This window comes from Neofelis nebulosa, chromosome X (genome assembly GCF_028018385.1).
Source record: "Neofelis nebulosa isolate mNeoNeb1 chromosome X, mNeoNeb1.pri, whole genome shotgun sequence".
NCBI classification, from domain to species: domain Eukaryota; kingdom Metazoa; phylum Chordata; class Mammalia; order Carnivora; family Felidae; genus Neofelis; species Neofelis nebulosa.
In genome coordinates, this window is record NC_080800.1 from 82,726,428 (window position 1) to 82,743,135 (window position 16,708).

The 16,708-nt window shown below is 38.6% G+C and overlaps 2 protein-coding genes across 4 annotated transcripts in view; both read left to right on the forward strand.

Annotated features, from left to right (window-relative positions):
• Positions 1 to 9,479: 9,479 nt before the first annotated feature.
• GPRASP1 (G protein-coupled receptor associated sorting protein 1) overlaps positions 9,480 to 16,708 on the forward strand; it is a 42,623-nt gene continuing 35,394 nt past the window's right edge. The window contains exons 1-3 of one of the 3 annotated variants that reach the window (XM_058712675.1): positions 9,481 to 9,724; positions 9,948 to 10,007; positions 12,041 to 12,140. The gene's annotated coding sequence lies outside the window, so the exon portion shown is untranslated. The other 2 variants (XM_058712676.1, XM_058712678.1) reach the window with 2 other exon arrangements.
• Positions 12,328 to 14,298, forward strand: ARMCX5 (armadillo repeat containing X-linked 5; the record flags this gene model as incomplete). The annotated part of the gene is given in 2 exon segments (XM_058712681.1): positions 12,328 to 12,475; positions 12,478 to 14,298. Coding segments are annotated over 2 exon segments (1,641 nt in total), but the record flags the coding sequence as incomplete, so codon positions are not given.

Below are 16,708 nucleotides of genomic sequence, written 5' to 3' on the forward strand. Positions count from 1 at the left end.
GTGAAACTGGCAAAGAACAAAGATAAAGAGAGAATTCTGAAATCAGCTAGGGACAAATGGGCCTTAACCTACAAGAGTAGACACATAAGAAAAGTAGCACACCTATCTACTGGAACTTGGCAGTCCAGAAAGGAGTGGCAGGAAATTTTCAATGTGATGAACAGGAAAAATATGCAGCCAAGAATCCTTTATTCAGTAAGACGGTCATTCAGAATAGAAGCAGAGATAAAGATTTTCCCAGACAAAAACTGAAGGAATTCATCACCACTAAACTATCCCTACAATAGATCCTAAGGGGGGACTCTGTGAGTGTTGCAAAGACCACAAGGGACCAGAGACATGACTATAAGCATGAAACCTACAGATAACACAATGACTCTAAATCCATTATCTTTCAATAATAACACTGAATGTAAATGGATTAAAGGCTCCAACCAAAAGACGTAGGGTGTCAGAATGAATACAAAAAAACAAGACCCATCTATTTGCTGTCTACAAGAGACCCATTTTAGACCTGAGGACACCTTCAGATTGAAAGTGAGGGGATGGAGAACCATATATCGTGCTACTGGAAGTCAAAAGAAAGCTGGAGTAGCCATACTTACATCAGACAAACTAGACTTTAAATTAAAGGCTGTAACAAGAGATGAAGAAGGGCATTATATAATAATTACAGGGTCTATCCATCAAGTAGAGCTAACAATTATAAATGTTTATGCACCAGATACAAAAGCACCCAAATATATAAAACAATTAATCACAAACATAAGCAACCTTATTGGTAAGAATGTGGTAATTGCTGGTGACTTTAATACTCCACTTATAGCAATGGACAGATCATCTAGACAGAGAATCAATAAAGAAACAATGGCCCCAAATGATACACTGGGCCAGATGGACTTGACAGATATATTCAGAAATTTTCATCCTAAAGAAGCAGAATACACATTCTTCTCAAGTGCATATGGAATGTTCTCCAAGATAGATCACATACTGGGTAACAAAACAGCCCTTACCAAATATAAAAGAATTGAGATCATATCATGCACATTTTCAGATCACAGTGCTATGGAAGTTGAAATCAACCACAGGAAAAAGTTTGGAAAACCTCCAAAGGCCTGGAGGTTAAAGAATATCCTACTAAAGAATGAATGAGTTGATCAGGCAATTAGGGAAGAAATTAAAAAAAAAACATATGGAAACAAATGAAATTGAAAACACAACAATCCAAACCTTTTGGGATGCAGCAAAAGCAGTTTCAAGAGGAAAATGCATTGCAATCCAGACCTATCTCAAGAAACAAGAAAAATCCCAAATACAAAATCCAACAGCACACCTAAAAGAACTAGAAGCAGAAATAATAAAGATAAGAGCAGAAATAAACACTATACAACAACAAACAAACAAACAAACAAACCCAAAACAGTAGAACAAGTCAATGAAACCAGGAGATGGTTTTTTGAAAAAATCAACAAAATTGATAAACCCCTAACCAGACTTCTCAAAAAAAAAAGAGACAGGACCCAAATAGGTAAAATCATGAATGAAAATTGATTTATCACAACCAATCCCTCAGGAATATAAGTAATTATCAGAGAATATGATGAAAAATTATTTGTCAACAAACTGGACAACCTGGAAGAAATGAACAAATTCCTAGACACACACACACTGTCAAAACTCAAACAGGAAGAAATAGAAAATGCGAGCAGACGCATAACTAGTGAACAAATTGAATCAGTTATCAAAAATCTCCCAACGAATAAGAGTCCTGAGCCAGATGGCTTCCCTGCGAAATTCTACCAGACATTTAAAGCAGAGCTAATACCTATTCTTCTCAAATTGTTCCAAAAAATAGAAATGGCAGTAAAACTTATGGACTCATACTATGAAGCCCCCATTACCTTCATTCCCAAGCTAGACAGACACCCCACAAAAAAGTCAATATCCCTGATGAACATGGATGCAAAACTCTGCAATGAGATACTAGTAAATCAAATTCAACAGCATATAAAAAGAATTATTCACCATGATCAAATGGGATTCATTCCTGGGTTGCATTGCTGGTTCAGTGATTTCAAATCAATCAATGTGATACATCATATTAATAAAAGAAAAGATAAGAACCATATGATCCTGTCAATAGATGCAGAAAACGCATTTGACAAATATAGCATCATTTCTTAACAAAAACCCTCTAGAAAGTCGGGATAGAAGGAATGTACCTAAACATCATAAAAGCCATATATGAAAACCCCACAGCTAACATCACCATCAATGGGGAAAAACTGAGAGCTTTCCTCCTGAGATCAGGAATACAACAGGGATATCCACTCTCACCACTGTTGTTTAACATAGTGTTGGAAGTCCTAGAATCAGTAATAAGACAAGAAAATGAAATAAAAGGCATCAACATTGGCAAAGAAGAAGTCAAACTTTCATTTTTTCACAGACGATGTGATACTCTATATGGAAAACCCAGAAGACTCCACCAAAAGGCTGCTAGAACTGATGCATGAATTCAGCAAAGTCGAAGGGGACAAAATCAATATACAGAAGTCTGTTGCATTTTTATACACCATTAAGTAAGGAACAGAAAGAGAAATAAAGAAACTGATCCCATTTACAATTGCACCAAGACCATAAAATACTTAGGAATAAACCTAACCCAAGATATAAAAGATCTGTATGCTGAAACTATAGAAAATTTATGAAGGAAATTGAAGAAGACACAAAGAAATGGAAAAACATTCCATGCTCATGGTTTGGAAGAATAAATATTGTCAAAACGTCAATACTACCCAAGGCAATCTACACATTCATTGCAATATCAATCAAAATTGCACTGACATTCTTCTCAAAGCTAGAACAAACAATCCTAAAATTTGTATGAAACCACAGAAGACTCTGAATAGCCAAAGTAATATTGAAGAAGAAAACCAAAACTGGAGGCATCACAATCCTAGAATTTAGCCTCTACTACAAAGCTGTAATCATCAAGACAGCATGGTATTGGCACAATAACAGACACATAGACCAATGGGATAGAATAGAGACCCCAGAATTGGACCCAAAAATATATGGCCAATGAATCTCTGACAAAGCAGGGAAGAGTATCCAATGGAAAAAAAATAGTCTCTTTAACAAATGGTGCTGGGAGAACTGGACAGCAACATGCAGAAGATTTAAACTAGACCAATGTCTTATACCATACACAAAAACAAACTCAAAATGGATGAAAGACCTAAATGTGAGACAGGAAACCATCAAAACCCTAGAGGAGAAAGCAGGCAACATCTCTGACCTCAGCTGCAGCAATTTCTTGCTTGAAACATCTCCAAAGGCAAGGGGATTAAAAGCAAAAATGAACTATTGGGACCTCATCAAGATAAAAAGCTTCTGCACGCCAAAAGAAACAATCAACAAAACTAAAAGGCAACTGACAGAAATGGGAAAAGATATTTGCAAATGATATATTGAATAAAGGGTTAGTATCCAAAATCTATAAAGAACTTACCAAACTCAACACCCCAAAAAACAAATAATCCAGTGAAGAAATGGGCAGAAGACATGAATAGCCACCTTTCCAAAGAAGACATCCAGGTGGCAAATAGACACATGAAAAGATGCTCAGCGTCACTCCTCATCAGGGAAATACAAATCAAAAACACACTGAGATACCACCTCACACTGGTTAGGGACTAAAATGGACAACTCAGTAAATTACAGATGCTGGCCAGGATGTGGAGAAATGGGAACCCTCTTGCACTGTTGGTGGAAATGTAAATGGTGCAGCAGCTCTGGAAAACAGTGTGGAGGTTCCTCAAAAAATTAAAAATAGAAATACCCTATGACCCAGCAGTAGCACTACTAGGAATTTACCCAAGGGATACAGGAGTGCTGATTCATAGGGGCACATGTACCCCAATGTTTATAGCAGTGCTTTCAACAATAACCCAATTATGGAAAGAGCCTGAGTGTCTATCAACTGATGAATGGATAAATAAGATGTGGTTTATATATACAATGGAATACTACTTGGCAATGCGAAAGAATGAAATCATCCCACTTGCAGCAATGTGGATTGAACTGGAAGGTATTATGCTGAGTGAAATAAGTCAGTCAGAGAAGGAAAGATACCATATGTTTTCATTTTTATGTGGATCTTGAGAAACTTAACAGAAGACCATGGGGAAAGGGAAGGGGAAAAAATAGTCAAACAGAAAGGGAGGGAGGCAAACCATAATAGACTCTTAAATACAGAGAGAAAACTGAGGGTGGATGGGGAGTTGGGGGAGAAGGGGAAATTGGTGATGGGCATTGAGGAGGACACTTGTTGGGATGAGCACTGGGTGTTGTATGTAAGTTATGAACCATGGGAATCTACCCCAAAAACTAAGAGCACACTTTACACACTGTATGTTAGCCAATTTGACAATAAAGTATATTTAAAAAAATTAAACATAGAGTTACCATATGATCCAGCAATTCTGTTTCTATGTATATGTCCCAAAGAATTGAAAGCACAGACTCAAACAGATATTTATGCAACAATGTTCACTGCAGCTTTATTCACAATAGTGAAAAGGAGGAAACAACCCAAATGCACATTCACAGATAAATGGATAAACAAAACATGGTATATACCTGCAGTGGAATATTATTTAGCCATGCAAAATGAAGTATTGGTATATGCTACAACATGAATGAACTGTGAAAAAGTTACTCTAAATGAAGTAAGTCACAAAGGACCACATATTGTATGATTCCATTTATATGAAATATCCAGAATAATCCATAGATATAGAAAGTATATTTTAGTGTTTGCCAGGGGCTAGGAAAAGGAGGAAATGGGGCATGACTGCTTAATAGATATGGGGTCTGCTTTTGGAGTGATGAAAACGTTCTGGAACTAGATAGTGGTGATGATTGTACAAAACTTTATTGTACTATATGCAACTAATTGTACACTTTAAAATTGTTAAAAAGGTGAATTTTATGTTATAGGACATTTTCCACAATAAAAAATAGCTAAAACATGGATTAACCTTGAAAACATTTTGGAAAATGAAAAAAGTCATTTATTTATTTTTTTTCAATATATGAAATTTATTGTCAAATTGGTTTCCATACAACACCCAGTGCTCATCCCAAAAGGTGCCCTCCTCAATACCCATCACCCACCCTCCCCCCATCAACCCTCAGTTTGTTCTCAGTTTTTTTTTAAATGAAATATCCAGAATAGGTGAGCCACAGCAACAGAAAGCAGATTAGTGGTTGCCAGAAGCTGGGTGGGGGAGGAATGGTAGTGAGTGATTAGTGGCATGAGGTTTCTGAATAATTTCTGAAACTAGATAATGATGATGGTTGTACAACATTTTGGATGTACTTAATGGCACTGAATTGTATACTTTAAAATGCTTAAAATGTTAAATGTTATGTTGTCTGTATTTTTCCACAATTTAAAAAAATCCACAGTGGGGTCCTTTAAAAAATAATACTGACTTTTTCATGAATATAACATACTTATTGTAGAAATGTGGGGAATACAGAAGGATATAAAATTATGGTGAGAAATCTCACATAATCGAAACCGTAAATACAATCACTACTGCTGATTTTTTGCTTTTCTTTGCACATATTATTTCTTTTTATAATTTATATTCTGGATGAAATTGTTTTAGAGAATATATATATTTTTTCACTTGGCATCATTTCAGAAGAATTTTCCTTATGTCATTAAAATTTTCCTAAACATAATTTCAAGAAAGAAAATTGAAATAATACTATAAATAAACAAGTAGAAAAATCTTTGAAGCAAGAAATGGTGGAGGCACAAGCGTCGGGGAAAGAGAGGTCTCAAGATAGTATGTTTTTAAAATGGGAGAAATAACAGAATGTTTTATGTTGCTGGAAAGATAATTTATTACAATGAGATAAGTATAATGAAATCTTTTTTTTTTTTGAAGATGTGTGTGTGTTGGGGGGTGGTGTGTAAATATATATACACATATTTGCATTTCTAAAAGTCTGGAAGGATATATACCAAAATGTTAGGAGTATTTATCAGTGTTAGGAAATGCAGTATCTTTTTCTTTTAATTTTCATATAATTACTAGGTTTTCAACTGTGAACATATATAACTTAGGTAATAAAAAATAAATTAAAGCATGTGTAAAACAGACATTCCTGGCAATTTCAATAGAAAATGATGCAATAGAAAAGAAACTAAATCATTTTCAGAATATGGGACATTTCTAAAGCAACGTATGAATTCAATTAAAAGTATGATCATGAGAACTATTATCTCACTGTTCTCTGTTTCCTCCAATGAAAGGGCCCAAATCTGGAACCTCTCCAAAACAATAAAGATGCCTATGAAATATAAAGCATAGCTCCCATAATCATTATTTTCAATAGCTACCCTTTCTACTCCTTGGGTGTTTTATGAGTATCAAGAATTCTGTTTCACATCACATTTCTGTAAGGATTCAAACACAATCTTCTAAATGGAAAGCATTATCTTTAGTAGTAGTATTAGTACTAGAACATCATTTATTATGGACTTAGTAAACTAGATTGTGAATTGCACAGGAGAAGTGTGTAGATAAAGGATTCTTGGAACAAGCTTGTCCTTCAAATCCGGAGGGTAAGCCATCTACCCTCATTAATGCTATTACAGAATTGGAAACATTCCTAAACAAACAAAAAGGACTCTCTTATTGTCTTTTACCGACATGGTGGCCCAGCTTAGAGTCCAGGTATGTAGGCCTGAGGAGTTTAGCATTTCTAAGAACGTGTGGTTTGAGTTTTTAAATATCCTCAGATGCTAAGGAATATTTTACTTAAATTACAATTTTTAATAGTTAATACAAACATGAGGTTCAAAATTCAAAAAGCACAGAAGTTCATACACATAAGTCATCAAGTGTACTTCACATCTTTGTCTGCCAATAGGTTATCCTCCAAAAAAACAAAAACAAAAACAAAAACAAAAACAAAAACAAAAAAAAAAACAAGCCCTATTACCAGTTACTTGTTGATATTAACAGAGATATTCATTATATGCATATATATAATAAAATAAAATATTAAACAAATGATGGCACACTAAACATTGTTATGTATCTTGCTTTCTTCACTTAAAAATGTGTTTTGGACATCATTCCTGTATCAGTATACGTAGATAGAGCTGCTCGTTCTTTTTAACAGCTGCATGTTGCATGGAGATACACTAAAATTTATTTAACCTTCCCCTATTTATGATTATTTCAAAAATTTCCAATCTTTTACAATTAAAGACAATTCTGCAATGAATATCCTTATACATATAGCATTTTTCAATGTACAAATAATACTTTAGGATAGTTTATTAAAGTATAATTGCTGGTCAATTGTTATGTACATTAGTATTTTGATAAACATTGCCAAATAACCTTCACAGAGGGTGTAACGATTTATACTACAACTAATAATGTATAGGAATGCCAGTTTTCTCACCTCTTCTCCAATACAGTTTGTTTCCAAATTTTTTGTTCTTTGCCAATATGATAGATGAAAAACAATATATCATTATAATTATAATTTGCACTTAGATTACCAGTGAGATTAATATTTTCTCATATACTTAATAAACATAGACTTGTCTTTTTAATGAACAGTCTGTTCATTTATTTGCCTATTTTTCTATCGGGATGTTGGTCATTATATTTTCTTTATAAATTCATTGGGGTTTGCTATATACTAGGGAGCTTAGTAAGGCATAATTCTAAACATGAATAGAAGACAAAAAAATAATAACAAACCACTAATACCAAATCCAAATTATATGTATCTTCCAAATATAATTACAATATAAGATATGAAGATGCCCAGGTTTCTTTCTAAAATATATTTTGGTAAACCCTTGCTTTCTTCCTCCATAGAAAAATTACATATAAAGCATCTCCTGTGTGGCAAACTCTGGGCTAAGCCCTGGGGTTACAGACATCAAAGACAAAGACACTTATAGACAGCCATTGATCTACAACCAACAGAAGATACCATGGAATTCTCATGATTCAATGGCCTTCACCCCCTTCAACTATTAACTGACTACTTTGTCTTCCATGTATGGCACTGAGGATACAGTGGTGAACAAGCCTGAGAACAGGGGAAAAAAAAGACTGAGAAAGTGGCCCTTCCTTCATGGGTTTGAATTCATGTAATTTGAATTACAGTCTAATTCAAATTCCCTCCTGATACTACTCAGAGTGGAAATTCAAGGAAATATATATATATAGTCAGGGAGAAAGAGCATATGCATTCATCAGGCAGAAGGTAGTGGTAAAAGAAAAGGAGTCATGAAAGCAGCTAGGATCTACCTTGGGAAGTGCATGAGTAGTGTCCCTTTTCCTCAGAGAGGAGCATGTAAGAGAATCCAGAGCTGGCTCTACCTAGTGCCTGACACCTGGCTGTGAGGTGACAGATAGGGAGGAGTGCATGACTCGTCTGGATCCTTACAGGGACAAGTCTTTTTTCTTGCGCAACTGTGGGGACCTGGAAATGGCACAGTGTGCTACCATTTCGAATGAGAACAAAAAAACAACAGTGTGGTAGAAAGAATGACTCTGGGCACAGACTAGTGGTTCATTTCTTTGAGTTAGAGGTCAAGATCTGTTCTCCTTTAGAAGACAGTGATGAGGCCTCCGTGGGAGCCCCCTCCCACTTTCTTCCTTTCCATGGCCCCATGAACAATGAAAAAACTTAGGAAGGCCACCCTAGAACCTCCAGCACGGGTAATTTATGGGTACAAAGTTACTTGAATATTAATCCTCTTTCATGAGAACAGAGTTGTTTTCCTCTTGCCCATGCTCAGGCCCATGCATATTTAGATGTACGAAATATCGTGAACATGAGGAGGGGAGGCAGAGCTTGAGAATGAGACAGATACACACAGGGGTAGTTTGGTATTAATATGCTTCTCTCCCTCCATCACTGTTTTCCCTATATCTTTACCCCACCTTACATTCGACTACTTCAGTGCAAGAAACATGGTAAGTAATAAAGATGAGAGACTTAGGGGAGAGAAGCAATGAAAGCCTAAGGTGTTTGATATTGAACACAGGTTAGACCACAGTAGTTTTCTAGAAGCCAATCCCACAGTAGCCCAATTCGTGCACAGAATTAAATGCTTGGAATGGCAGTTTGGAGGGACTTCTCTCATAGAGGGGACACAGCTTTAGAACAGATTAGAATGCACTCCCTTCTCTCAGTCTTGAACTTCTTTCCAGACTCTTTTATCTTGGTCCCCTCCCCCAACCCACCTATTTAGGTGGGCCTAGGACTTTGGAAAGGTTAAATGTGTAAACACAACACTCTGGTATCCTTCCGCAAGATTGGGCCAGAGCAAAGTGACCCCCAAAAGTCGCATGCGTTTCAGTTCAAGAAAAAAAAATGTAGGCCTGGTGGGGGAGATCTTGAAAGAAGGGAACTAATGCCGAGACCCTTTGATATTGGCTTCCTTCTCTCCGTCCAGCGCTGCTTCCTCTATAACCAGATGCTGCCCCTGCACTTCCCAGGAGAAATAGCCAGGGTGGAGCTCACCGACAGAGGGCGAAGTGGAGGTATGCAAAGCTTGGTATCATTCCGCCTACATAAAGCCGGATCCCCTTACACTACGCTCTAGCTCCTCCCGCTGCCGCTTTTGGTACTGGCGACGTGGCCAAAGTCTGCAGAGGAAAAGGTAGCTGTTACTAAGTCTCTACGCGTGCGTCCCAGAGGAGTGTTGGGGACGGGAGGAAAGGATATACCGAAAAGTAACAATCGTTTGCCAATTACAGCTTTTACTCTGACGAAGCAGGTATCGCGCGTCCTAAATCCCAGGTGCCGGGCCAGCCCCCAAACATAGTCGCCGCCATTGTCTCGTGTCCTCGTGTCCATCTGACTGTCCGTCCCTCTTTCTATAGATCACGGCACCCCCTTGAGGCAAGGAAATAAGAAAACTCCCTCTGATCCGAGCAAAGCAGGTCAGTGAGAAGGCGGGAATCACTTGGGAGTGTGGAGATGGGTATCAGAGGAATGTGGGATACGTGACCTGGTCTAGGGCGCCAGCGGTGAGGGGGAGGGGTCAGGGGTAATTTGAGTGGCACACAACTATAAATTTAAAATGATCTGCTTCTTGCTAGCTCGATTTCCAAACACTAATCCCGTGTTTGGGAAGGTAAAGGAGTATAGTAGCAGCTTCTAGGAGAGAAATGGCGATTTACATGATAGCAGGAGGGGCGGCTGCTGCCGGTGAGAACGGTTGTTCGGGGAACCCTGGGAGGGAGAGAGTGTGAAAAGAAGTTGTAACTGTTTGATAATCATGACCCTGGATTAGATTAGAATATCGTTTCATGTACTGGTTACTAGTCTAATTATTAATAATCAAGTCTCTCCAACTGTCTTTTCATTTGGTCTTTGGGTGTAACCTGTGTTTATATGTGTAGGCCTGTTCTTAAGTTTTTGGTATAGCATGTTTGTGTAAAGATCTGTAGAGGCCCGTGGACCACAAAGGAAGGGGATAAGAAAAGGAAACTTGGCCTGATTTCTCCTGGGTGGGCAGTGCTTGGAGTTGGTAGATGGCTAAGACTAGAGTAGGTAGGAGTCTAGGGGACACTCCAGATCTCCTTTCTGCATGCTTTCTAGACAGTCCTCCCTTGCTCCTGTTGTGTTGCAGAAAATGATAGGCTTTAGGAAAAGGAAGGAAACATAAGAGCTTACCTGAAATTTGGAAATCATACTTTTCATTGACTTCCAAACAACTTCCATGGCTTGTCTGAGCCTTCCATCTCTACTATCACCACCACTATCTTGCAGGGATATTTGAGTTGTCTGTGCATGGAAATTGTCAGACTTTTGGAATGGAGCAGAGGAACTTGGAGGGAGGGAGAAGAAGGAGAGGTGCAGAAAATTTTGGCAAATAGGTACCTGTATCCAGAAGGGATACAGATTTCAGGTGCTGATCTCTACCAAGGACCCAGTCTTCATTGTCTCCTGTGTTTCCTTTTATTTATCTCTGCATTTGTGAATCTCTGTGTACAGAACCATCACCAGGTCTGTGGAACTCTCAGTTGTGAAGATTTGCAAGTCACAACCCAACTTGAACCTAGAAAATAATGAAGAGAAACATGCCCTGTGTCTGTTACAATTGGTGTGAGGGTAGAGGGACAGAAGACGATTGAGACTAGATAATTCTATTCTCTTTTGTTCTCCAGTTTAGTAATCATTGTTTGGTCCTCTGCTGATGTAGTTGGGAGTCTTTGAAAGCTTTGGGGGTATAGGAAGTTGCTTGTTTTTCTTATTTCCCACTTTCTTTTCCTATTCTTATGATTCACCCAGGCCAATTTTGAATGACAGAAATGCAAGGGCGTCTAACAAAAAAAAAAAAAAAAAAAAAAGAAATGCAAGGGCAGTCACTGATCAAGAAAATGGTGGGCAACAGGGAGGAGGAGGGTCAGTCCTGAATTAGGGCAATGGGATTATGGGACCAGAAGGAGGCAAATACTAGACAAACTACAAATACAGAGACCAGGGACCAAGATCTTTTAAGCAAGAGATCAGTTTCCATATCCTCTTGTTTGTTTATTTGTCCATCGATCTGCCTGTAGGTCTGCTGTAAGTCTTGTCAACATTGGAAGCAAGGAAAGGAGGAGAAAATTACTCCAGATCAGTGAAGTTTGGTATGAGTATGGAGACTTCCCCAGTAGACCTGTAGGATGAAGTAGTAGAGATCTGCTTGGGTCCAGCAGAGATAAAGAGCCAGTCTGGGGATTCCTTAGCCTCTCTCACTCCCATTCAGCTTTCCCACCCATTCTCCATACTTCTGTTCTGTGTCTGCAAACGAGATTAGTAGCACCTTCAGTTTTGTAGAGAGTGTGAAATGAGGACAGAGTGTGCTAAGTATCTACCTCTCCCACTTAGCACTGAATGTCCATAACTCTCCTGTCTCTCTGTGCTAATCAACATAAGAAATAAATTGGAAGAGACTCAAGGCCCCATTTCCTTCCTCCACCCCTAGGTCCAACTTCAGTGGCAGATCTGGTGGCCTTGGAGTGGCTGAAGACACCCACCCTCCACAGGGCTGCGCTCAGGCACACAGCCATTCTTCCTTTCCCAGAGTGAGCTTCCTCTGCACGTTGTTTATATCATTGACAGAGCCTGTAGTTGGAAAGAGGGCCGAGTGACGACTGGACTTTGTATGAAAACACCAACCTGGGACAGACCTTCAGTCAATGCTGAGACAGGGTTGGAGGTATATAACTTGGCCTTGTTTTTAACTTGGATCATGACTGGCTCTGAGGGTAAGGCAGGGGCAGAGGATGGGCTGAGGTTTGCCTAAAAGCTGGAATCAGTGGCCCTGCCAACCCTAGAGCCAAGGCTAAGATCCAGGCCAAGGCTGGGGATGGAGCAGTGGCCAGGACACAGACTGTGATCTACACTGAGGCCGTGGCTATGACAGGGATGTGAGCAAGATGGAAGCTATGGCTAAGACTAGAGTCATGACTGAGACTAAGGCAAAATTCCTGGCAGAACCTGGTATAGTGCCCCAAGTCAAGTCAAAGCTGATGCCTATGGCCAGGGTCAGTGCTGTGACCAAGTACGAAGTCAAGGCTGGTGCTGGAAGTGAAACCAATATCAGTTCCTTTGCCAAGGCTGATGATAAGGTCAATATTGAGTCCAGGTCCCAGAGAAAGAGAGAAGACAACATCAAATTCAGGGCTGGGGCTGGGGACAGAGCTGGTATTGTAATCGAGTCCAGTGATGAGGATGACGAAAATGTCTGCTCCTGGTTCTGGACAGGAGAAGAGCCTAGTGTAGGATCCTGGTTCTGGCCTGAAGAGGAGACTCCTTCTCAAGTTTATAAGCCTCCACCTAAGATCCAGGAAAAGTCCAAGCCCATACCCAAACCTGAACTCACTATAAAACAAAAAGCAGCAGCATGGTCAAGGGCCAGGTATAGTGTCCTAGTCCCAATAGAGGGAGGGAAGCCATCCTTGCCTCCAGAAGGGAATTGGACTCTCGTTGAGACCTTGATTGAAACTCCTCTGGGGATTCGGCCTCTGACCAAGATCCCACCCTATAATGGACCTTACTTCCAAACCTTAGCTGAGATCAAAAGCCAGGTTAGGTATAGAGAAAAGTATGGGCCCAATCCAAGAACCTGCCGCTGTAAATCACGTGACTTTAGTTTAGAGCCTAAAGAGTTCGATAAACTCGTTGCCCTACTTAAGTTAACTAAGGATCCTTTTATTCATGAAATAGCAACAATGATAATGGGCATTAGTCCTGCTTATCCATTTACCCAAGATATAATTCATGATGTAGGTATTACTGTTATGATTGAAAACTTGGTCAATAATCCCAATGTTATAGAACACCCTAGAGCTTTAAATATAGTAGATGACAACTCTGAGTCTTCTGAAGAACCAAAACCAGGAGAGTCATACATATATCAAGTTTGTAAGGACATATTCTCTTATCCCTTGAACTCCCCTGTGCAACTGGCTGGACTAAAATTATTAGTGCACCTGAGTGTGAAATTTGAGGATCACCATATAATTATTAATTACATTCCAGATTTCCTCACTTTGTTAAGCAAAGGAAGTGTCAAAACCAAGTTTTATGTTTTAAAAGTGTTTTTGCGCTTGTCTAAAAATCAAGCCAATACAAGAGAACTGATTAGTGCCAAAGTACTGTCATCATTGGTTGCACCCTTTAACAAGAATGAGTCGAAGGCTAATATTCTTAATATCATTGAAATATTTGAGAATATAAATTTCCAATTCAAAAAGAAGGTGAAGCTATTTACCAAAGAAGAGTTCACTAAATCTGAGCTTATTTCCATATTCCAGGAAGCAAAAGAGTTTGGTCAGAAACTCCAAGACTTAGTAGAGCACAGTGATCCTGAGGTGAGAGATAAAGTTATACGATTAATACTTAAACTCTAAATAGCTGTATGTTCTCACAGAGCCATGAACATTTTTTTGTGTTATAATATGAAGCTATGCATATAATAATTGTAAGTTCAATATGTGTTATTTGTGTTGGTTGATGGAGGCAATTTTATGCATGCCAAATGATCTTGAGAGCTTGAATGTTTGTTGATTTTTACTGTGCTATATAAATTGAGATATTTTTAATCTTTCTGCAATATGACCTGATAATGAACCTATTCATGCTGAGAAAGCTATATTTCTGTGCTTTATATTGACATAGTGTATTCGTTTGAGGCTTCATTTACATGTTAATAAAGTTGCATGCTAAAACTGGTGAAAACATTGTTGTAGTTCTTTAGTTGAAGTCTAGTCAGAAAGATAAAGCACAAATAACACAAAGATGATAAAGAGCACTGTCAGTGTTTGTAGGAGGGTACAGACCAAACAAGCTCACATTGATAGATCCTTTACTTTCAACATGTTCAAGGAATAGAATCGCACTACACAAGAAGACAGGACTGTTACTAGATGTAACTAGTGTTACTAGATGTGTTACTACTAGATGACATCTGGGCAGATCTGGGGAAAGGGGTAATGACACTGACCTAGGAGAAAGGGAACACAGATACTTTCATTCCAGTCTGAATCCCAGAACTTCTGTTCACCTTTTAACATAGGACGTCTCATTAGGATATCTTGAAGCTTTTAAGCTCCCAAGAGGATTCCTGGTTCTCATCCCCATTTAGAAAAGCCATGGAAGTATGTTTCTGAAAGGACCCAGTCCCACTGTGCCCTCAACCTCCAGGTACGCCCATCCAGGGGTACCAGGTTTACTGTTTCATCTGAGAGTTCCTTCCCCTGTAGTCCTGGGCCTCAGAGGAGGGTCTTCCTGGAGACCAACTACTGAAACTGCTTCATGGATAGTCTCATTTGCCCTGCCTTGGTGATGGTTTACTCTCATCCTTACTTTTGTTTGCTGGCCAATGGTTTGAACTTGGTAATTTGCACCTATCCTTGGTGGCAGCACTGTGTTTGTGCTGATCCCTTTTGGTCAGAGCTCAGAATGTTGAGCTCAGTGAGATAGCTACAAGATTCCAAAGTCCTTTAGGGGTGTGTAGTTAAGAAGGAATTAATTCCCTAATTCCATTATCCTATCTTATTTGTACAGTTTATAGAGCTGAAGCCATGTTCTCTATACTGCTTCAGCTTCTCCTGAGTATACTTAATGAAAACTAGGTTCTGGCTGGCATAGAATGCCTGAGTATAGATTGGGATTAGGGATCACCTCTGCCTCCTTTTGCTGTTCTTGTTCTGTTTCCTTTACTGCCCAGAATTGGGAAATACAGATATTAGGTTCAGTGTACAAATACTAGTCTTTCTTTTGAACTTCCTCTCTCTCCTAATTTATGTATTTTGGGGAAGGCCTAAACTGAAAGAATCTCAACAGAGTGTCTGTCATGCACTCCTGTTTTTAGAAGCTATCCCTAGTTTAATTTCTATTAAGGTCAGTTCTGAATTTATCTGTTATACATCTAGGAATTAAAATGAAGGGCAACTGGCCACATATGTTCATTAAGGGTGAAAAAAAAGTAGGGTTTTTGCAATGTGCAGCTGTAACTTAGATGATTTTTGAAGTTCTTTATAATTTGTTTTTTAATCCTTTGTAATTCTAGCTATGTGTACTAATTTGAGAATTGGGGTCTTCACGATACAATTGGACCAGACCCTTTGGAAATATTCCGGGTCTTAAATGGCCTATGGAGCACAAGATCAATTGATAGCTATGGAATTTCCAATCAGCTAAAGAGAAAAATGAATGTGAGGTATGCAGGTATTTGTGTCAAGGCAACAAGCTGATGGCCTCTCCTTAGGTGGAAGTTATGGGAGACAGTCATTTCCCAAATTTTTCCTGGGATGTACTTGAAGTCAAAACCCTGTTGCTCATCTCATCTTTTCTAGAAAAATAATTCAGGCAACACCATGTTGTATCAGGGCTGATCTGGATGTTACTTTTCTTAAAATGTTGCCTCTGTAGGTAAAAATCAGGATGGATTTCTCATCTTTCCTGCCATGAAGTAAAGTAATTAACTAATCTTCCTACAGCACACCATACTGTCAAATTTAAAAGAGGAATTTTCAATGGGAATTCATCTATACAATATCATCAAATTCCCTAGCAAGGCTTTCCCTAGCAAAGCTCTGTATCCTTTGGCATTTTCCATTTTTCCCATTATATCCCACCATGTGACCTACATTCAAGCCTCACTGGGCTATTGTTTCCTGACTATTTTATGCAGTTTCCTGCTTTTATGTCTCAAATGCCAGGTCATTTTGAAGTCTTCATGACACATTTATCCCCCCTCTCCATGTTGGAATTAATGGCTCCTTCTGCATTTCCAAAATTTTTTATTTACTACTGTATTTTAGCATTTGTGTCTTTATATTATACCCTGGAGTCTTAGTAAGTTGGATCTTGTGTTTAGAGACAGCTTAGAGGGGGGAAGCTTGGACTTTGAGAATGTCTCAACTCCAAAGTGTGAACTTTTTGTTGTGTATACTAATAATAATGATTAACATTTATACATTTATTAAGTGCTTACTATGCGCCAGATACCATACTATGTGCTTTATTTGTATTAACTCATTTAGTTCTTAAAACTTGTGAGAAAGTGGAGATACTGATTGGTTAAATAATTTGGCCAACTTCATTGAGTTGGTTAGTAGCAGAGCTGATATTCAAACCTTTGCAG